At 57.7% G+C, this 22188-nt stretch overlaps 1 protein-coding gene across 10 annotated transcripts; it reads left to right on the top strand.

Moving 5' to 3' along the window:
• Nucleotides 1–3836: 3836 nt before the first annotated feature.
• On the top strand, nucleotides 3837–17032 carry LOC116501458 (tropomyosin beta chain). Of its 10 annotated transcripts, none has more exons than XM_032207039.1 (9): nucleotides 3837–4001; nucleotides 4615–4740; nucleotides 11084–11217; nucleotides 12553–12670; nucleotides 12794–12864; nucleotides 13109–13184; nucleotides 13838–13900; nucleotides 14093–14162; nucleotides 16924–17032. In XM_032207039.1, the coding sequence occupies exons 1-9, from the start codon at nucleotides 3888–3890 to the stop codon at nucleotides 17004–17006; spliced, it is 855 nt and encodes a 284-aa protein (XP_032062930.1). In that variant the 5' UTR covers nucleotides 3837–3887; the 3' UTR covers nucleotides 17007–17032. The 10 variants fall into 10 exon arrangements, with proteins under 10 accessions (XP_032062930.1, XP_032062932.1, XP_032062933.1 ...); XM_032207041.1 differs by lacking the exon at nucleotides 13109–13184 and adding an exon at nucleotides 13640–13715; XM_032207042.1 differs by lacking the exons at nucleotides 13109–13184; nucleotides 16924–17032 and adding exons at nucleotides 13640–13715; nucleotides 15846–15925.
• The last annotated feature ends 5156 nt before the right edge of the window (nucleotides 17033–22188 follow it).

The raw sequence follows: 22188 nt of genomic DNA on the forward strand, positions 1-22188 counted from the left end.
TGCCTCTCTGCCCTCCTCCTTTTCTTTCCCAAGTGCCTGCATTGTTTTCCAAGATTTTCCAGTATTCTTTATAACTTCTAAATGTCTGTAGTATTGAGCCTGCAGCTTTCAAAGTTCATTTATCTCCTTGTTCACGTCATCCCCACTAAATGCCTGCAGCCCAGTGCCTGTCCAGGGGCCCGGAACTCCTCACCTCTCCATGGCTCCAGGACCCTATCCCTCCTCTTGCACTTGCTGAGGTTTCTCTCAGTATTTTGATACTTTAAGCATCCCCTATTACACATAGAAGGAAGCCAGCTCTCCCTGAGGCTCTAGGGTGCGGTAGGGGGATGAGGATGGCTCCTTGGGAAGATGCCTTCATCAATAAAAAAGGATTTTCTGCTTTCTCCGTGCATATGTCGATGGGGAGGTGCAGGGAAGGGGAGGTTGCAACCCAAGGAGGTGGCCAGCATCTCAAAGTTTGGGTCTGCTAGGTTGACCCGGGGCACTGGGACGGTGCAGGGTGGCCCCAAGGAGTAGGGCTGGTGGGCAGGGGTGCCGCAGACCCCACCGCGGGCTGTGTGAGGGGACCGCCAGCCCTCCTTGGTGGTGGTGGGGAAGCGCAGTGCGGGTGCTTATACAGCATGGAAACTATTCGAGACATGTCCAGGAGCGGCACTCAGCTGTCCGGACCCCTTCTGCCAGCCATGTGCAGTCCTTGCAGGTGCTGCTGGGGGCCAGGGAGGATTTTGTTGCTGGGGGATTTGAGGGCCGGCCGGGCTCCAGCGCAGCACCTGCCCCTGGGGCTTTGCACTCCTGGCCCCATTCCTGCAGCCAGCTGAAAATATCCCTAGGCAGGGCAGCAGGAGGGGGTGCAGGTGGGTCATCCCCCAGTATGCTGACCCCCCCAAACCACCCCGGTTGGGGCTGCGGCCCTCTGCATGCCAGAGGGCCAGGAATGTGGCCTGAGCTTTCCTGGCTGCTGGTGCTGAGCTCAGGCCCTGAAATAGCCCCCTGGGGCTGACCTGTGCGGGTGGCAGCTGCCCCAGCTTGGCTACTTCCCCACCTGCTCCCATGCCATCACTCAGCTGGGTTTGGGGAGACCCGAGTGGTGGAAGGGATGCTGTGGGGTGGAGTGGGGACACTTCTTCCCCTGCGATCTGTCCCCTGCGCCCTGCATCCCCCCCCTCCCCAGAACATACCAGCACCAGCAAACACTCAAGAGGCTGAGTTGCCCTGTGAGTATTGCATGTCACAACTCTGCAAGGCCTTGGCTTGGGGCGGGGGGGCATGTTGTGGGGCTTGGGGCTGTTCTGGGTCCCCCCACAGCACAGCAGCATCCCACAGCATCCCAGCTGAGCCTGGGGTACTGGCACGCCCAGGGTGCTGAGATGCTGTCCCCCCTCACCCGGGACATTCTCCCATGGTGGCCTGTTTCCAGGGCAGATTTGTGCCTCCCACAGGAATCCCAGCCCTCCCAGCTGTCCCCTGACAATCTGTGCTGACCTGACCTGGCACCAGGCTCTCGCCCAGGTACAACCAGACACGGGACCCTCTGATCGCACAGCAAGGAAAGTAAGCAGGCATGTCCCACCCTGCCACCCCTGGACCTGGGCAGGGGGCTGCCAGCAGTGGGGACCCCTGGCCACATCCTCTGGACGAGGGGAGGAGACACAGATGCCAGCACTAAATCCATGTGGGAGGGACATGGGGCAGGATTCAGCCTGGCCAGAGCTCCGGCCCCATAAATTTCCCTGGCTTGAGTGGGGGGGGGGGGTATTTTTGCACACAGGTTCCAGCAGGCACAAGTGGTGCTTGGACCTGGGACACCTCAGTCACAAGGTGCCAGCGGCCCAAATTCGTCTGGGCTTGGGAAGCTGCAGCCTGGCTCATCAGGGAGTCCTGGGATGGGATGAGGCTGCAGCACAGGTGGCACCCAGGGACATACCGTTAGCAGGAAAAGCCTTTCCCCAGGAGGGCACTCAGATCCCAGAGCAGGGAACGGAGAGGGGATGTGCACCCCTTGCACCCACTTGTCCTGGCGGCCACCCTGGAGGATGGCTTCGAGGGCAGGCTCACAGATGGGGTCACCCTGATGGCCCCAGCTGCCTGGGGAACTGTGTTCCTTGGGGGGGGGGGGGGGGGGGGGGGGGGGGGGACGACACAATGATGACACATTTAAAAGCCCCCATCCCTTTCCTGGCTCCTCACATCATACACATCACCAGCTTTGCCCTGAGCTGAAGCATCTCCTCAAAAGCCATCCATCCTCATCTAGGAACAACAGGAGATGGATCCTCCCCCCTCCCCGGCAGTAGCATGCTGGGGGTTCCTGGCTCTCCTCCAAATATGTGCCTAATTCATCAGCATTAATACCACTTGCCAGCGTCCAGCAGCGGCTCTGCTGTTTTGCATGGCTCCTGCAGCCCCTTGGTCCTTGGAGGATGCCTCTCATGTCCTCCCTATGTCCCCCAAAATCCAGGCTGCGCTCAGCATTGCCCCCAGAAAGCTGTTTCCTGCACCCCATTTTGGGGAGCCATGTGCTGGGCTGGATGCAGCCCTAGGGCGATGGGCTGGGGAGCTCACATGCCCCCCTCGCCCTGCTCCAGCCCAGCCCAGCCCCTCATTTCCTGTGGCCTCCCAGGCTCAGAGCCCACCCTGCAGCTGGGAATGCGCCAGAAGTATTTACGAGTGGCATTAAACCATGGGGTATTTTTGGAGGAGCCAGGATCTGAAGGGTTTGCATTTTTTTTTTGCCTGTGGAATGTAGTTTATTTAGAGCAGAAGGAGTGGGGCAGCCTGCATGCCCTGTGTCCTCCCAAAACACCAGCCTATGGGATGCATAGGTGCTGGCTGTCCCTGCATGCTGGAGACAATGGCACCTGGGCACAAAGTGGCAGCGATGTCAGGGCAACACTGGGGCGCCTGCGTGGAACCAGGGCCCCTGCCTTGTTGTGACGCAGGAATGGGATTGGGAGGTTGTCGCTCAGCTCCCTTCTCTCCCAAAGGATTTTCCCTGTGTTTTACTGCCAGGTCTAGTGTGGATGCCAGGGCAGTGTGGGGAAGTGTCCTGGGATAGCTGTGCTGGGAAAAGCCTGCTTGGTGCAGGGGGGACAGTGGGATTCCCACTGTGGCCACCTTCACCGAGCATCCCTGTGCCCGTCGCTGGCCCTGGGGGGTGGCAGGGGGATGGGGACAGGCCCGGGCAAGCAATGGGACTGGTCCTGGGAAACAGTACCGTTATTGGAGCAGGGATCTCCTTAGGATAGAGCAACCCCCTGTGAGTTTAGGGGGTGGGATGTCTGGTAGGGGAAGCTTTGGGGGACCCCCAGGGCATGGAACTGCAGCAAAGGGGCTGCAGTGCTGGTAGCATGGTGTCCTGCAGGGGAGATGGGGGGGCCACAGACAACTGGACCCTGGGGCACAGCAGCATCATGACAGTCCTTGGGTGTTCCCCACTTCATTCACAGCCCAAGGAGTGTCCCTGCGGCCCCAGGAAGCAGTCAGTGCCTGTGGGGTGTCACAGCGCGTGTGTGTCCCCACAGCACAGAGCCCCCGGGGTGTCCCCAGCGCTGTCCCCCGGGGGTGTCCTCAGCCCATCGCCACCGGGGCAACCCTCTCTCGGTTCCCCCGCGGGTGCCTGGTGCCGGGGGCCGTGGTGGTGCCTACCGGGTACCTCCCCCCCATACCCCCCCTTCTCCCGTCCCGCTCGGTGCCGCGGCCGGTGGCGAAGCCTGTCCCTAAAAGGTGCTGGCGGGCGGTGGGGGAGGTACCGGGGAGGCCCCCACCCGCCGCGGCCCCTCCCCGGCTCTTAGGCGGCGCGGCGAGGCGGGGGGCTCAGTGCCGATACTGCCGCCGCCCCCGGTGCTCCGTGCCCCGCCGCCACCCTAAGCCCCGCCACTGCCACCATGGAGGCCATCAAGAAGAAGATGCAGATGCTCAAACTGGACAAGGAGAATGCCATCGACCGAGCTGAGCAGGCAGAGGCTGACAAGAAGCAGGCAGAGGACCGCTGCAAGCAGGTAGGTGGGTGTCCCACAGACCCCCCCCCAAAAAAAAAAAAAAAAAAAGTTGATGGGGACCCCTGCCCTAAAGGGGTTTGACCCCAGGGACCTTGCCCTGCTGTGTGTCCGACCTTGGGAACCACCACCCTGGGGACACCCAGCCCTGGGGACCTCACCCTGCTGGGTGGCCAGCCCTGGGGACCAGTGTCCCAGCCTGTTGTACCTGGCCTCAGCACTTCCAAAATACACTGGGTCTTGGTGGGACACCCCAGTGCCAACTCCCTGTCCCTCTGCCAGGGAGACCCCTGGGGGCAGCATGCTCCCACCTCAACCACACAGAGATGGGGACCTTCCTGGTGCCCCTGCAGCTGTGTCCTCAAATCAGGACCCCATTGCCCCCTCCAGGCTCAGGGGTGCTCCAGCCCCAAGGGACCTGGGGCTTCCTAAGGATGTGTGACCCCTGAATTGACAGAGTGATTGTGTCCACTTGCTACTGCTGTGCCCCCAGCCTGGGCCACCCTGGGATGAGGGTGACTGTCCCCTGCCAGGTGGGTGCCCCAGGGTGACCAACTGTGCGTCAGGGGTGCCATAATCCATCTGTGGGTGCCCCCATAATCCATCCCTTCCGCAGCTGGAGGAGGAACAGCAGGGCCTGCAGAAGAAGCTGAAGGGCACGGAGGATGAGGTGGAGAAGTACTCTGAGTCCGTCAAGGAGGCCCAGGAGAAGCTGGAGCAGGCGGAGAAGAAAGCCACAGATGTACGTAGGCAACCCCTCTTCTGTGTGGGCACTGGACCCTGGGAGGGGGAGCAAAGGAAGAGGGGAGCCTTATATGGCAAGTATTGGTGGGGAAGGGTGGCAGGATCCGTCCCTGCCATGCTGACACCAAGCCAGGCAGTGGGTGCCAGGCAGGTCCCACGCAGGTGCCTCCGGTACGGGGGCACTGCTCAGTCCCAGCACCCCAAAACACAGGGACAAGCAGCCTCGCCATGCATTGCCAATACATGTGGAGGGAAAACTCCACAGTGGTCACACAAATGTGTTAGAAAAGTGAAAAAGAGCAGAGAAACAGGAAAAGCTCTCGCCTGTGGCCAGCTGCTGAGCACTGGTTGCATAGGATGCTTGGAGTTCGTGGGAGGACAGTCCTTTTGGGCTCCAACATGCCATCCTGTACTCTGGGAAGGGAAAGGCCAGGAAGAGTTTTATTTAGGGCCATGACTGATGTTTCTCCTGGGAAATGGATCCTGGCAGGGAGATGTTAGGAAGGTGTTGAAATTGGCTTGTGCCTGACCAGGATGAAGGGTGGAACAGCTGTGCGTGGCCTCATTGCTGCTCAGGAACTGGGTATAACAACCCGCAGTGCCACACAGGGTATTTGACACCCTATAAATAAATCCTCCTTTTGATAGCCAGTCCTTCTCTGATGAAAACCAACCCTGGAAACTGGAGTAGAAACTAAAGGGGAGCCATCGGGAGTGCAGCCAGCAGGGGCACGGCCAGGCTTTTCAGGATTGAGAACCAAAAATTCAATCCCAGCTGTTTTATGGAGCCAAGTGGGGGAGATATGTCAAATCTCCAAGGTGGCTGCCAAGGACAGAGGAGAGTAGGCAGGGACAAGCAGTGGCAGTAAAGTCCCCAGGGTAGCCTAGAGTCCCTGGGGAGTGACCAGGACCCACCCCCCATGCCACCTCACAGGGACCCTCAGCCTCCATGGACACAAGGGGTGCCGGCACCAGAGAAGCAGGCACAGGGGGAAAGAGGAGACAGCCTGAGAGCCCACCCTAGTGTCCCCAGTCCCACCAGTGCCTGCCTCACATCATTCCTGGTGTTTCCAAAAGGGACAGACGAGGTGGCTGTCCCCAGAGCAGCTCCTGGGGTGAGGAGGGGGTGTCCCCAGCCTGTGTGCCCCCCCAAGCTCTGGGCCGCAAGGTGCCAGATTCCAGCCAGCGCCAGGCTGCATCTTGCAGGAGTTTTGAGAAGTTTGTCCTGAGAAATACTCTGGTGCTGTTTGCTGACCTTTCGGGCCTGCCCAAAGTTAGAAACAAACCCAAGTTGTTAAAACATTGGAAATACTCTGGAAGGGCTCATTTGTCTTGGCAAGAGGCAGGCATGCTGGACTGGCCAGGGAGGGATGAGCTGCATTCCAGGGTCCGTGCCAGGGTCTGTACCCATCTGATGGGATCCATATGGGGTGGGGCGAGCTCGGTGTGGGGCTTGGCGGGATGTGGGGGGGACTCAGGGGTGCTCGGTGGCACTGAGAGAGGTCCACAGCAGTGGGGAAAGGCTGTGGGCTTTGGTGAGGAAAGCAGGTTTCCCCCCATCCTGGCAGGTATGGGGGCGGGGAGCCTCTGGCCCCTCAAGGGAAGGGTCTGGAGCAGGGTCGCAGCAAAGGAGCCCTGCTGCAGTGTTGGGAAGGGCAGGCTGTCTGTGCCATTCACAGGGACAGTCTGTGCTCTGTGCAAGACCTGGAAGTCACCGGGTGTCCATGGCGGGGACATGAATGTGCTGACAGCACTAAGTGGTCCCTGCTCCGGCAAGGAGGAGCAGGACAGAGCCCCAGGTCGGCAGCTCCATGGAGCTGTGGATCCTTCCCAGCAGCTTTATGAGGCCACCGTGGCCCCATCATCTCCTTGTCCCCCAAGAGGGACAGCCCACAGGGACAATGCACAAGTCCAACAGCAGCTGGAGCAGGGTTTATTCCCTGCAGCCCCTCCAGCCCCACATGTCCCCAATGGCCAGCCTGTCTCCAGCCGCCTGCTGAGCACAGGGAAACTCAGGCTCTGCCATTCCCAGGCCATGATCCTGGAGGCTTCACCAAGTTCCCGCCCCGTTGCTCTCCCAAGCTGAGACTTTGCTCTTATTTGGTGATTCCCTGAGCCAGTGGGAGGGAACGGGGCACTGCTGGGAAGTGACTGCATCCCTGGGTGGGGCCAGAGCAGGAGGCACCCAGCCTGGCTGCCACAGGACCAGGGTGCCTGCCCCCCAGCCTGCCCTCTGCTGCCATATCCCATTGCCCCTTAGCCAGTGGGACCCCTGTGTCCCGTGTGCCGCTCTGTGCCCGAGTGTCATGCTGGGAGCGGGAAAGGACCGGGGCCAAGTACAAGGCCACGTGCTCCCATGCTGCTGCCACCTGGCCAGGGGCATGGGGCTGCAGGCCCCCCCCCTCCAGTGGCATGTCTGGGTGCTGCCCTCCACAGGGTGGCCCCAGACCCCATGGCAGCCAGCAGGAACAGCCCAGGAATCGGCGTCCCTGGAGGCAGGTGTGAAGTAAGGTCAGGGCTGCCCGGGAGCTGTCAGAGCTCCTTAAGGCAGGATTGAGTGCCACTGTGCTATGCCTTCCTAATGCATTGGGGCATCTGCTGTGGCCAAAATGCAGAGCTGGGGGACTGGCCTCTCCCATGGGGCACTGGCCCCAGGGGTCTTTGTGGGGCTGCCGGCCAGGTCCCAGTTTAGAGGAGCACATGCCAAGGGGTTGAGACACTGGGGGGCACACTGTGCCCAGGTACCCAGGGGGACGCCTGCCCCATCCCTCTCATTGACTCACCTATGGGGCAGAAATTCTCCCCACCCACCCCCCCCCAGCTTTGCAGCAGGTGTGTGAAGAGGCTGGGGAGCTCCCACGGGTATGCCACTCCTCTGTTTGTGGGGGCCCACAGGGCACCCCCTCAGACTCCTTGGACCCTTGTCCCCCCAGCAAAATTGACTTGCTGAGCTCCTTTCTGCCTGTCTGCTGGAGCTTGGCGGGGACATGCACTCCTGCCTGGGGGGGCACTGTGTGCCCTGTTCCAGGAGGGGGCTATGTCCCCTATGCTGGGGGGCACCCTGTACCCTAGCTGGGGTGGGGAGCCATGCACCCTGCCCAGGGGGGCAATGTGCCATGCCCAGAAGGCACCGTACATCTTCCCTCAGGAGGGGGGGGCTTGTCACCTCAGCCTGGGGCGGACGTGTGTCCTGCCGGGGGGGGCACGTACCTCCTCTTCAGGGCAGGGGCTGCACACCCAGCCGGGGGGGGGGGAGCATGTGCTCCAACTGGGGGCACCACATGCTCTGGCTGGGGAGCATGGTGGGCCTGGGTCCTGGCAGGCCATGGCGGCAGCAGCAGTAGGAGGAGGAGCAGGAAGGGATGGAGGCAGGGTGGGCAGCAGGAGCGACTGCCGCCTGAGCGCTTCCTGCCCAAGCCAGGCGGATCCCACAAAGGGCTCGGCAGCACAGACTCTTTGTGCTCCCCGCTGGCCACACGGCCATGGCCGGCATCAGCTCCATTGATGCCATCAAGAAGAAGATCCAGAACCTACAGCAGGTGGCTGATGAGGCGGAGGAGCACACCGAGCATCTGCAGCGGGAGGCCAATGCCGAGCGGCAGGCCCAGGAGCGGGTAAGGCTCCTGGGGCTGGGGACCCCTGGGACCCCCCTGCTGCAAGGGGGGCTGGACGGCTGCCAGCCCCTCAGGGCCAGACACCAGGAAGCGGAGCACTGTATGCCCTCCTGGGTGTTGGCTGCCCTGGTACGAGCATGGGCAGCCGATCCCCAGCTGCCCCATGGCATGCCTGGGTGGGATCCGGCACCGGCATCCTCACTGCCCCTGGGACAGAGAGCTGGGGGGGCATGGCACAGCCGAGTTGTGCATCCCGGTGCATGAGAGCCCCCTGGGTTCAGGTATGGGGTGGGGGGCTCTGGGCAGGGTCCTCGCTGCCAGTGGGCTGCCCAGTGCCATGGGAGGTACCCATGGACCTTGCTAGGGATGCTCCTGTGACAGGGCTCACTGCGGCTTCCCCAGCTGGCAGGACACAGGGCAGTGGCCAGCTCACTGCCTTGGCTTGGCTGGGGCCAGTAGACCCTGGGAAAGGGTTCCCCCCACCTCCTGAGGTTTGGCTGAGAATCCCATGCCAAGCTCTGGGTCTGACTTCCCAGCAGAGCCCCCTGCTCTCCAGCATGTCCCTTGGCAGGGAGAAGCCACCCCATCACACTGCCGTCGGCCAACATTTCCACTCTTATGTTGGTAGGATGGCATTTCCAGGTTGCATCTTGTTCCTGGTGTGGCTTTTTTGTTGTTGTTGGGTATTTGTGTGTGTGTTTTTGTTTTGTTTTGTTTATTTTTCCTATGCCTTCCCCGCTCATTTAACATCCTTGCGCTATCAGGGGCAGCAGAGCTGGGTACAGTACCCGGGCTGTTGTTACTGGGGCTGTGTGGGGAGGAAACAGCCCCTTCCTGCAGCCGCAAATCAGTTTCCAGGTCACCAGGAGCTGCTGGTGAGTACGTTTCCGAGTGCCCATTCGGGCAGCTCTGACCCACTTTGGGGGGCAATCCCAGGGAGAAAAGTCCCCGCTGGGGTGAGGCAGAGCATCTGTAGAGATGCTGGCTGTGCCCACCAGCACCCTATGGGGGACTGTGGTGGCGGGCATGGGGACATCCCCACCTGGCTCCCCACTCCCTCCGCTCCGTGTCCCAAGGGTGCTTCCGCTGCTGGAGCACAGGGCCAGGCCAGGCCTGCTCCAGCCCATGAATGAGCAGGAGGCATGATCCCCTGGGCTGCTGCCTGCCCCTTGGTGCTCTCACTGCTGCCCATCCCTTTGCACCCCAGGGTTTTTTTCTTCCCACCCCCCTCCTTCCAGCAGCCTCCCCCCCCACCACCCCCGTGGGGAGCAGGGCCAGGAGCTGCTGAGGCAGCATTTCCCAGTGGTGATGGAGCAGGAGGCCTTAGCAAATGGAAAGAGCGCAGGGCCAGGCATGGAGGGGCTGGCAGGGGGCCAGGGCCACTGCTCCCGGCCTGCCCGGCTCCTGGGCTTGTGCACGGGGAACCTGGGAACAGGTAGTGGAGGGGGTAGTGGAGGAGGGTAGTGGAGGGGTCAGGGGGCAGATAGGACCCTGTCCTGCCAGCCGGAGGCTTCGGTTTGGCCAGGATCCAGCCCGCCAAGGGCAACTCACTCCATTGCCCCTGGTGCCAGGCTGTAAATCGGGGGGGGGGGGGGGGCACAGGGGCTCCAAGCAGCCCCATGGCGCAGTGAGGCTCAGCGGTGTGGGGCCAGGGAAGGCGTCCCAGCTATTTGGCTCTGCTGCCACATCTATAAACAGGAAATCCACAATTGGCTCCCATCCTCTTTTCAGGAGTAAATCTGCACAGGGCATTCCTCCTCCTTTACTCACTGCTCTGCAAACCCCAAACACCATCCCTGTGATGGCACAGCCACCCTGGCCATCCAACCTGTGATATATGGAGTAATAATTCGTGTCAAGAAGATGGTTGATATTAATAAAGAAGGGGGAGATGTGGGCAGACTCTTAATGATGAGGCCATCAGGAATGTAAAAGAGTTTAGAGGGAACAAAGAAGGGTGATTCAGGAGACTCCATGCAGTCTTGGGTTGCTTGTTCTCCAGCCGTTAAGGTATGGAAGTTGCTGGGTGTTTGCTGTTGCTGGGCAAAGTTGTTTGACCAATGAAAAGTTGTTTTTGAAAAGGACTGCTGTGGGGTGAAGGGTATAAGAGGGGAGCCTGTCCTCAAGATGAAAAAAAGGCAACACAAATGGAAAATGGAGACTGTTATATGATAAGTCATGGAAGATATGGGAGCACTTCAACCAGGATTACCAACTCCAACTATGCTCCCCCAGTCATGGACATTACCTTTTCTGATTGTACATATGCATAGGTGTACTCAGGTTTAGTATGTAAAAGCAATGTTCTGTATATTTAGAAGGTTCGATGTTCGTGTGTGCGTGTTGGTAGAGCATAGACTCCCTGCTCACCCAGTGCTGTTTACTTGACTTTTATAAATATTACTAAATTCAGATTGAGTTGAGATTTCATTTATAACACGACCCATTGAGCATGTCTCTTCCATCTCCAGGGCTGGGGGCACAAAGATGTGGTGCAGGGGCTGCACATGCCAAACTCAGGACAGAGTTTTGTGGCATCAAATGAGATGCTAGGGATGGGGAAAGCTCCTTTGTCCTCGTGGAAGGGTGATGGGGTGTGTGCCCCAGCCGGGCGAGCGCTTGTGGGAGTGCAACATGGTACGAAGGGGTGCTCTAGCTAGCAAATGCAAAAGCAACTGCTGAAAATGAGTGGGGATGGGCGGTGACAGAGGGGTTTCTGCTCCACAGGCTGAAGCTGAGGTGGCTTCTCTGAATCGCCGCATCCAGCTGGTGGAGGAGGAGCTGGACCGGGCCCAGGAGCGCCTGGCCACTGCCCTGCAGAAGCTGGAGGAGGCTGAGAAGGCGGCGGATGAAAGCGAGAGGTGTGATGGGGGGGGAATGACGACAGCCAGGGTTGCCTTAGGTCACCCTTGATTTGAAGGCAGGACCCCTTGTCTTTGCAGAAGGGCTTTGGGAGCCTTAAAATTGAACTGACCTCATGGGGTTTGTGTTAGTTTCCTGCAGACTGCAAAGGATGAGAGGACAACATGGAGTCCAACCCGCCCCCGCCCCATGCTATGGGTGATCTTTGCATACTTTGAAATTTCCAGGCCACCCATAAAATCCTTAAAAATGTGATTGGATGCCTATTCAAATATCAGGCTAAAGCCAGAGAGTGCTTGGAGCTGGTTTCCTGCCCCAGAGCTGACTCCTTTGCTCAAGGGCTGAGCAAAGCCCAGGAGGGGACTCCTGTGCCCAGGAACTGAGGTTGGCCCTGGGGAATGAAATGGCCTAATTCAGGAAAGCACTGCAGAGCACATATGGTGCATTGGCCCATCCTCTGATGAAGTGCCTGCTTGTGGCACACATGTTTCCTGGGCAGGAGCCATGCAGGTGAGGGTGCAAGGGTATCATGGTAAGCACCTAGACACATCACCACCTTCCTGACAGTTGTGTGAACAATTGGCAATTTGCAGCTGGCCTCGACTGGCAAAGAGCAGTTTGAGCAGCAACACCTGAGCAAGAGGAGAAGGGCCAAGTGGGATGTGATTGCTGTGTGTCCCACCTCAGGTGTCCCTGTCTGTGGGCATCACCCCTGAGTGAGGAAAGGCTTTGCCATTGGATTTTTCTTAACATTTCCTAAAGGTTGCTGGCCTGCAGGCTGCTTTTGCAGAGGCTGTGGCTAGCTCTACATGGACTGCACATATCTTCCCCCCCCCAGGTGATGAGTTGGGGACCTGCCTGGTTGAGAGGCACCATGGCCACATCTCATTGCTCTGGGACATGGCCCCAGGGTGGCCTTGGGGCATCTCTGCTACTTTAATTGTGCACAGCAGCATCCCTGGGGTACCACTGGCATGACCCTACTGCACGGGGTGGCCAAGTGGGTGCCAGTATCCCCAGGCAATGTCCCATGTCGCTGGAGCTGGAGGATGGCAGTGTCAGAGCATAGGGGGCAGGCAGGAGGTGCAGGTGCTACCTCAGCCCACAGCAATAACATCTTAGAATCACGGAGTCATTTAGGTGGAAAAGACCTTCATGATCACCAGTCCAACCACCAACTGACCTACCAAGTCCCATCATTAAACTTAGTGCCAGGTCCACACGTCTCTTAAATACCTCCAGAGATGGGACTTCCCTGGGCAGCCCGTTCCACTGCTTGACCCCTCTCTCCCTGAAGAAATTCTTCCTAATCTTCTTGCTTTGGCTTTCCTCAGAGGCATGAAGGTCATCGAAAACAGGGCCATGAAGGATGAGGAGAAGATGGAGCTCCAGGAAATGCAGCTGAAGGAGGCCAAACACATAGCAGAAGAGGCTGACCGCAAATACGAGGAGGTGCATGCCAGCACCCATGTGCCCCCTTCCCCAGCCCTGACCCCCAGTGTCACCTGGGGTCACCCCCCTGAAGCCCTGCACCCCGAGCTGGATCTGACGCCTGCCTTTTGATGCCACCAACAGGTCGCCCGCAAGCTGGTTGTCCTTGAGGGAGAGCTAGAGCGCTCGGAGGAGAGGGCAGAGGTTGCAGAGAGGTGAGCAGGGCACCCGGCGTGCAACACATGAGGGTCCCACACCAGCCCTGCCCCATGTCCGTGAAAGCCAGGGGCAGCTGTGTGTCCATGTGGGGACAGGGATGGCCCTTCCCAACCGTTGGGGTGCTCTCTGGCTGGTGAGCTGGGAGTGGGGGGGAGGCAGAGGGATGCTGGCCCCCGGTACGTCCATGACCTGCTCTCTGCTGCCCCCCCCCCCCCCCGGGGCACCCCTTTTCCACCCCAGCCGAGTGAGACAGTTGGAGGAGGAGCTGCGGACCATGGACCAGACCCTCAAATCCCTCATTGCCTCAGAGGAAGAGGTACTGCAGCAGGGGCATGGGGCTATGTGCAGCAGCCCCCTCTCTCTCTGTCGCTGTCTCTCAAGCCACGCAAGCCACCTCTCTCCTCTCTGCACCGCTGCCTCGGCCGCAGCCCTCACCTTGCCTTTCCTTCTATCGCTGTGGGCAGGCGTGGAGCCAGCGTGGGCTGGGCACGCTCCTCCATGTCCGCTCTCCTCCTCAGAGGGATGCAGGAGCACGGTGGCAGCAGTGGCAGCAGAGACGCATGGTGACACACAGAGGCACAAGGAAGGGACCCACGCCTGGTGGCTCTGCTCCTCCTCCACCTGCACTACCTGAGTTTTCTCCTCTCTCAACTTGTTCTCTCTCTTCCTTTCCTCCTTCCCTGCGCCCGCTCTTTCTGCTCCCCCTTCTCTCCTCCATCACTCCCTTCCCGTCCCTGCTCCCCTGCCTGGTGACCTCCACTTGGGATATAGTAAATGTGGTGACCTAGAGGAGGAGCTGAAAATTGTCACCAACAACTTGAAGTCCCTGGAGGCCCAGGCTGACAAGGTAGGGGCTGCTGGGGCTGGGCACAGTGCTTGGGGTTGAGGGGGATGGGGCTCCCTCGCTGGGGTGAAGGATGACCAGTGGTGTCCCACGGGGCTCATGGGCACACCTCTCCGTCCCTGCAGTATTCCACCAAGGAGGACAAGTACGAGGAGGAAATCAAGCTCCTAGGGGAAAAACTGAAGGAGGTAAGGCTCTTGGTTTGGGTCTCTGTGGGTACAGGACACACTCTGGCAGCAGCAAAATAATCTCTCACCTCCCAAGCTTGTGGGAGGTGCAGGAGATGCAAATGGGGCAGTTTTGGGGTGTGGGGCAGGCTTGGGATGTGGGTTTAGGGACATCCCCATCACGCTCAGCCTCTTCCTGCTGTGCTTCCACAGGCGGAGACCCGGGCAGAGTTTGCTGAGCGGTCTGTGGCAAAGCTGGAGAAAACCATTGATGACTTAGAAGGTAAAATGGCCCTGCCGCCCTGTGCCCCTCTTTCCCAGGGAGAACGGAACAGGACATATTCCCGGGGGGGCTTGGCCGGACTGAGGCTGAAGCACCCCATGTGCAAGCTGAGGCAGGGGTCCTTGTGCAGGGGGTGGGCAGGAACCCCAGGAGGGAGGCTAGGATGCTGTGGGGGTGGAGTGCTGGGGTCCCTGGGTGGGAAATAGGGCTGCATCCATGCTGCCTGTGCCCAGTGCCGTACCTGCACATTCCTGCCACCCTCATCCCCTGCTCACCGTCATTCTCTCTCTGCCACTTGCCCCATCCCCGCTCCACCACCTGCCCCCCCCCACCTCCCCCCACCTGCAGATGAAGTGTATGCACAGAAGATGAAGTACAAAGCCATCAGCGAGGAGCTGGACAATGCACTTAATGACATCACCTCACTCTGAGCCCCTCCGCTGGGCACTGGCACCCCTCCCCCACCTGCCTCCCTCCTCCCCAGCTCAGCCGCTTGCCTACCCGCCCCCCCCACCGCTCCTTCTGCCTGCCCTGTTCCCTCTCTGTCCTTCCTGGCCCGCGGCTGGCGGTCACAGGAGCCAGCCTGGGGTGTCCCCGCAGTGTCCCTCTTTTGGGGGAAAACAAAAACAAGGTGTAGGCGCTATGGGGTGTTTGGGGTAAAGGGGAGCAGCCCCCATGCGCCTCGGGGTTACAGGTGGCTTGCAGGGGGGACGAAGCTGTGCCCAGGAGCCCTTTGCTCCAGCCTACCCCCACCCCCCCCGGCAGCACAAGAACCGGGGATCCCGCATCCCCCCAGCAAAGCCTCGGTGCTTCTCACCGAGCCTAGGGTGGGAGGGGGACACGTCCAGAAGCAGCACCTCTGAGGAGGGGTGGGCTCTGGCCTGGGGGCTGAGGGGGTGTCCGGCCCCAGGCAGGCAGCCCCCAGCCCCACTGCTCCCCTCCCCGCTCCCCGCTTTCCTTTGCACATTGCTCTTCAGTTTGCATTTCATTATTTTTTGTTGTTGTTGTTGTTCTGTCCCTCTGGGTTACTGAGTTGGTCTCAATAAAGTGTTTTCTCTCCTTGGTTTCTCCTTTGTTTTCTTCATGCTGCTCTGGTTCTCCACTCTCATCCTTCATTTCCTGCTGTCTCACATGGGTGCTGGCAGCCAAGGGCGGGAGGTGGCCAAAAGGACTGCATGGCTGCAGCTGAGCCCCTTTGTGCCTCAGCCCGGGGATGTCCCCCACCACCTCTGGCTCGCTTGAGCACAGCTTTCCTCATCTTGTGCCACCTTCCAAGATGTTCTCCATCACTCTTAGGTGATCACTAATAGGGTTAGACCCGGTCCTGTCCATTCCCCATCTGCGCTCCTGGACATCGCAACAACCTCTCACAGCCCTGACCGCTCTTCTCCATCACCCGCTCTTGCCAATGGGGTTGGCCCTACTATTTGGCAGCGGTTCCTGGCCCATAAATGGGTCCCCAATCCTCCTCCTCCTCCCTCAGCATCCTACCCTGCCCTACAACCCTGTCTCAGAATTGATATACCTGAGACTGGCTGCTTCCTCCTGCCATCCCCACTGGTCCCCAGTGTCGACTAGGTGGCCATGAGGTGCCCAGCGAAGGCTCTTGTGGGCAGCACTGTCTCTTCACTAACTTGCTTTTCTCTCTCCCCTTTGCTGTGCTGACATCTCTGTTTTCTCTAGAGCACTCCCGGCAGGAAGCTGAGAAAAACTGCGTTCTCACTAACGAGCTGCAGGTCATTCTTACTGAACTTAACAACTGAGCTGCAACAGCTCCAGCCCCAGCCCAGGCTTCCGCCCCCAGGATGCTCCCAGCCCCGACTGCTCCCTGCCGTTTTGACCAGGCTGGTTTGAGGCTGGGAGCCCCTGCCCACTCCCCCCTGGGGTAATTGTCCTGCTTGGGGGGACAGGGAGCCCCTGCAGAGGTGATGGTTTTTTTCTTGAGAGAGGGATGAAGGGTTTTGCCATGTCCCGGGATGCCCACACAATGGTGGCTGTCCCCTGGCATCAACCTGGCCTCACTGGAGAGGGACACAGTGGCTTCTGTCGCTGCGTCTTGCGTCACTGCCTTCCTCCTCTTGTCCCAGGTGGCCAGCTGCTTCCCCCTCCTTCTGGGCACCCCAAACCATGCAGGGAGGATGCCCTCGCGGTGGGGTCCCTGCAGGATGCTGGGTGGGCAGAGCCCTCATCCCATCCCCATCTCTAGCAGGAAGGCAGATGCCATCTGGAAGCCAGCGCTGGAGGAGGCTCCCCTGGCACTGGGCTGCCTGGCGGAGCTCGTCCTTGCAGCCTCATTAGGTCTGCTCCTTCTCTGCTGTCCTCTCTGCCCGCCTTCCTGGCCTGCTGTCTCACTCTTCTTCACAGAGCACCTGGCTCGTGCTGCAGGCACTGGCTCTCCTCTTTCGCTGGCTGAGGGTTTGTGCATATGCCCGTTGTAGCCAGCAGGGACAGCAGGATGGGGAGATGGGGCCACAGTGGCAGCTGGCTGGAGAGTGGTACCCATACCCTGGTGGGGCTGGCTAAGGGCAAGAGGGTGCAGTGGGAGGAGGGAGAAGCTGAACAGCAGGGACTGCCTGACCCCCAGGGATCGCAGAGGGTCTGGGCTCATCCCTGCTGGTGCTGGGGCTGCTAGACAGGGACGCCCCCCCTCAGACTGTTACCGTACTGAGCTGCCCATCTGTGTGCGTGGGTCCAACTGTGCCTGGATATGCTTATGCCATGTCTGTGTTCATGGCTGGCTGGGTGTCCCTTGTGTTCACAGAGAGTCTGGCCAGTGCTAAAGAGGAGAATGTGGGCATCCACCAGGTCCTGGACCAGACCTTGTTGGAGCTGAACAACCTCTGAGCTGCCTGGGGAGCCCCCACCCCTCTTCCCTATCCTACACGTGCACTCCACTGGCACGCTCAGGATGTCATCAGCTGAACTGCATCTTGGCCAAATCCACGCATCCATTGAAAAGGGAAGCCCTGCAGCCTTACACTGTGGCTCAAGGGGCATCTTGTCTGTGCACAGCCCGAACGGCTCTGTCCTGTCTTCATGCCCAACTATTAAAGCAGTTTGACAAGAAGGATGAGTGTGCTTGGTCATTGTGGGTGGGTACAGGCACTGGGAGATGCAGGGCCACTCTGCAGGGGCCTTGCTATGGGGCAGGTATGTCCTCCTTGGCCTTGGGATGGGACTGACAGCAAGGATGCACAGGAAACCTCAAAGTCTCAAGCTCAGTCCAAACTGAGCATCTTCCTCAAGTGCACAGCAGCAGAGAGGTGTTACTAGCGTGTCCCCTTCCACCACTGTTATGTTATCTGCCAGGCACTTGCAGAAGTTGCATGGTCTTTGACAGAGTTTGGAGAATTGACTCTGCTCCATGGCCTGTGCTAATGATGCCACCTGAGCACACGTACAAGTGTGTGACCACACACATGCACATGTTGTTACTTACCAGGGTCTTCTCCAGGTCTAGAGCTGCTCACCCTGCATACTAGTTACATTTTCTATTACCAGCTGCCTGAGGGACAGCTGTATAAACTAGCAAATACTAATATGGCAGGCAACCAATTCCCAGAGCGTTCAGGAAGTTTCCTTCTGTTCTGTTGTATTTTCTCCAACGCAAAGTGAAGAGTGGCAGGATGTGTCTCATCACTGTCACCAAAAAGGGATGGACTCCCTGGGGATGCCCAAAGCTGTGATCTAGCCCTGCCCTCTGCTTTGGGCCCCTCTGAAGCTTGCGCAGAGCCCTGCTGTCCCACACCACTCAGCAGATATCGCTCTGGCAGCACAGCCTCATGTGGCCAGGAAACATTAATTCATGCTGACCCCTCTCTGGGCCAGGCCATCACTCCAGCAAGTAACAGGGAGAGCTTTCCCTATCTGCTTTCCTTTATTTGCAGCACCCCTCAGCTCAGGAAAGGATGGAGAGAGTGCAGCTCTTTCCTGCCCAGGTGTTTCTGGCCTCCTGCCCTCCCCCTGGCCCCCCAAATCACATTTGGAGTTCTGAAGACCTTTGACTATGCAGCAAAGGGCTCCCCTTTGATATTGTATAAACTCACTTTAGGATAGAATAAAACTTGTGGTTAAAAATTAGCGAGAACAAAATAGACGACATCTTGTTATCTGTTGACGTTCTGTTATGTTGAAGCATCTTGTTAATTGAAACATCCCGTTATCTGTCAACCCTCAGTCAGGCTGAGACTTGAGATAACTTGAGTCAACCGTCTGTTATGTCTTGTTAACTGAGACATCCTCTTATCTGCTGACCCTCAGTTAGGCCGAAAGCCAACTCAGCATTTCTGCAGCTTGGAAAACAACTGATTAAGCAAAAGGTGAAAAGTGCATCATGAGGAAGACCTATGGCCTTCCTCCCAAAGACCACTGCCCACATCCCAAAGACCCCGGCCCACAATTCTTGGAAGGCTTTGTGCAAACGCAAGAACTGATAAGCTAATTAGCATATGAAGCGAGAGTAGGCGGGGTTATGTAATGAATATGTATAGGTGCTGATAGAATATTCATTGTTTTGCTGTATAAATATGAGATAGTTTGTCACTTCAAACATGCACGATAGGCGGAAAGATCCCCCGTGCATCCAGCACTGCAATAAAGAATATAACACTTAAGGAAATTTCGGCTTCGATCTTTAAATCACCTTGCATGGGCACTCCCTGCTCTGTGCCTCAGTGCTCATTCTCCATTGGGTTCACAGAATCACAGAATTTCTAGGTTGGAAGAGACCTCAAGATCATCGAGTCCAACCTCTGACCTAACGCTAACAGTCCCCACTAAACTATATCCCTAAGCTCTACATCTAAACATCTTTTAAAGACTTCCAGGGATGGTGACTCCACCACTTCCCTGGGCAGCCCATTCCAGTGTCTAACAACCCTTTCGGTAAAGAAGTTCTTCCTAACATCCAACCTAAAACTCCCCTGTCGCAACTTAAGCCCATTCCCCCTCGTCCTGTCACCAGGCACGTGGGAGAACAGACCAACCCCCACCTCACTACAGCCTCCTTTAAGGTATCTGTAAAGAGCAATAAGGTCACCCCTGAGCCTCCTTTTCTCAAGGCTGAACAAGCCCAGCTCCCTCAGCCGCTCCTCGTAGGACTTGTTCTCCAGGCCCCTCATCAGCTTCGTCGCCCTTCTCTGGACCTGCTCAAGCACCTCGATGTCCTTCTTGTAGCGAGGGGCCCAAAACTGAACACAGTACTCGAGGTGCGGCCTCACCAGAGCCGAGTACAGGGGGACGATCACCTCCCTAGCCCTGCTGGTCACACTGTTTCTGATACAAGCCAGGATGCCGTTGGCCTTCTTGGCCACCTGAGCACACTGATGGCTCATATTCAGCCGACTATCAACCATCACTCCCAGGTCCTTCTCTGCCTGGCAGCTCTCCAACCACTCATCTCCCAGCCTGTAGCTCTGCTTGGGGTTATTGCACCCCAGGTGCAGGACCCGGCACTTGGCCTTGTTGAACTTCATGCAGTTGACCTCAGCCCATCGGTGCAGCCTATCCAGATCCTCCTGCAGAGCTTTCCTACCCTCGAGCAGATCGACACACGCGCATAGCTTGGTGTCATCTGCAAACTTACTGAGGGTGCACTCAATGCCCTTGTCCAGATCATTGATGAAGATATTAAAGAGGACCGGCCCCAGCACCGAGCCCTGGAGAACGCCACTAGTGACTGGCCTCCAACTGGACTCGACTCCATTTACCACGACTCTTTGGGCCCGGCTATCCAGCCAGTTTCTAACCAAACGAAGCGTGCGCCAGTCCAAGTCAAGAGCAGCCAGTTTCTTGAGGAGAATGCTGTGGCAGACGGTGTCAAAAGCCTTGCTGAAGTCAAGGTAGACCACATCCACAGCCTTTTCCTCATCCACTAAGCGTGTCACTTTGTCGCAGAAGGAGATCAGGTTCATCAAGCAGGACCTGCCTTTCATAAACCCATGCTGACTGGGCCTGATCGCCTGCTTGCCCTGCAAGTGCTGCGTGATGACTGTCAAGAGGATCTGCTCCATGAGCTTCCCTGGTACTGAGGTCAAACTGACAGGCCTGTAGTTTCCCGGGTCTGCTCTCTGGCCCTTCTTGTAGATGGGCGTCACGTTTGCTAGCCGCCAGTCAACTGGGACCTCCCCCGATAGCCAGGACTACTGATAAATGATGGACAGTGGCTTGGCCAGCTCCTCTGCCAGTTCACTCAGTACCCTTGGGTGGATCCCATCTGGCCCCATCGACTTGTGCACATCCAAGTGCCATACCAGGTCACCAACCAGTTCTTCGTGGATAGTGAAGGCCACATTCTGCTCCCCATCCCCTTCCACCAGCTCAGGGTACTGGGTATCCAGAGAACAACCGGTATTGCCGCTAAAGACTGAGGCAAAGAAGGCATTAAGCACCTCCACCTTTTCCTCATTGTGTAGCTAAGTTTCCCCCCGCATCCAGTAAAGGATGGAGATTCTCCATAGTCCTCCTTTTTGTGTTGATGTATTTATTAAAACATTTTTTGTTATCTTCAACGGCAGTAGCCAGATTGAGCTCCAGATGAGCTTTGGCCTTCCTAATTTTGTCCTTGCACAGCCTCGCAACATCCTTATAGTCCTTCCTAGTGGCCTGCCCACTTTTCCAAAGATTATAAACCCTCTTTTTTCTCCTAAGCTCAAGCCACAATTCTCTGTTGAGCGAGGCTGGTCTTCTTCCCCGCCAGCTTGTCTTTGGGCACGTGGGGACAGACCGTTCCTGCGCCATTAAGATTTCCTTCTTGAAGAGCGCCCAGCCTTCCTGGACTCCTCTGCCCTTCAGAACTGCCTCCCAAGGGACTCTACCAACTAGTGTCCTGAGCAGCTCAAAGTCAGCCCTCCGAAAGTCCAAGACAGCGGTTTTACTGGTCCCCTTCCTGGCCTTGCGAAGAATAGTGAACCATTTCGTGGTCACTCTGCCCAAGACAGCTCCCGACAATCACATCCTCCTGTGGGAATAGAAATGTTTTTGCAGTTACATTGTTTAGAAGGAGGGAATGTGGTACTGAGATATGCTTACAGTGATAAGAAAGTTTAGCAGGCGACCTTGTAAAATGCAGACAATCAGACTCCTTAGGACAATTAGGTGAAAATCACGGTGTCAAGTCAAATAAGTGAAGAAACATTACCACTTCAAGCAGTAAACATGTCAAAAGAAATTTGAAATTTAACAGGCCGGCAACTGAAGGCCATGCATTGTTTGTGAAGCAGATAGATTGTGAACCTGGATTACCCACTCAGTGGGGAAACAGGGGAGGGTCCTGCCATCAAAAGGTATATAAACTGTGTTTTGGAACTAGTAGATGCGCTCTCTCCTGCTTGTGGGGCGCCCGCCATTGCAATCACAAATAAATTACTACTTCACTGAGATCCTCACCTGAGCCTTAGTTATTGGCTACGGAGTGTTTCTCACACTCCACCAGTCCTTCTCTGTTTGAGAAGAGAAGGTCTAGCGGGGCGCCACCCCTGGTAGGTTCACTAACCAGCTGCGTCAGGAAGCTATCTTCCACGCTCTTCCAGAAACCTCCTAGACTGCTTTCTCTGGGCTGTGTTGTGCTTCCAGGATATGTCAGGGAAGTTGAAGTCCCCCACGAGTACAAACGCTGAAGATTTCGCAACTTCTGTCAGTTGCCTGTAGAACTCCTCATCCGTCTCCTCATCCTGGTTCGGCGGTCTATAGCAGACCCCGACCAGGACACTAGCCTTGTTGTCCCTGCCGATCCTAACCCAAAGGGACTCGACCTTGTCATTCCCAGCCTTGAGTTCTACAACATAGAAAGACTCTCTAATATAGAGAGCCACACCACCACCCCTTCTGTGCTGCCTGTCCCTTCTGAAGAGCTTATAGCCAGGCATTGCAGCACTCCAGTCATGAGACTGGTCCCACCACGTCTCCGTGATGGCAACCAAGTCGTAGCCTGCCTGCCGCACAATGGCTTCTAGCTCCTCCTGTTTGTTACCCATGCTGCGTGCATTGGTGTAGATGCACTTCAGCTGGGCCATTACCTTATCCCCTG

Source organism: Aythya fuligula, chromosome W (genome assembly GCF_009819795.1).
Source record: "Aythya fuligula isolate bAytFul2 chromosome W, bAytFul2.pri, whole genome shotgun sequence".
Taxonomy (NCBI): Eukaryota; Metazoa; Chordata; class Aves; order Anseriformes; family Anatidae; genus Aythya; species Aythya fuligula.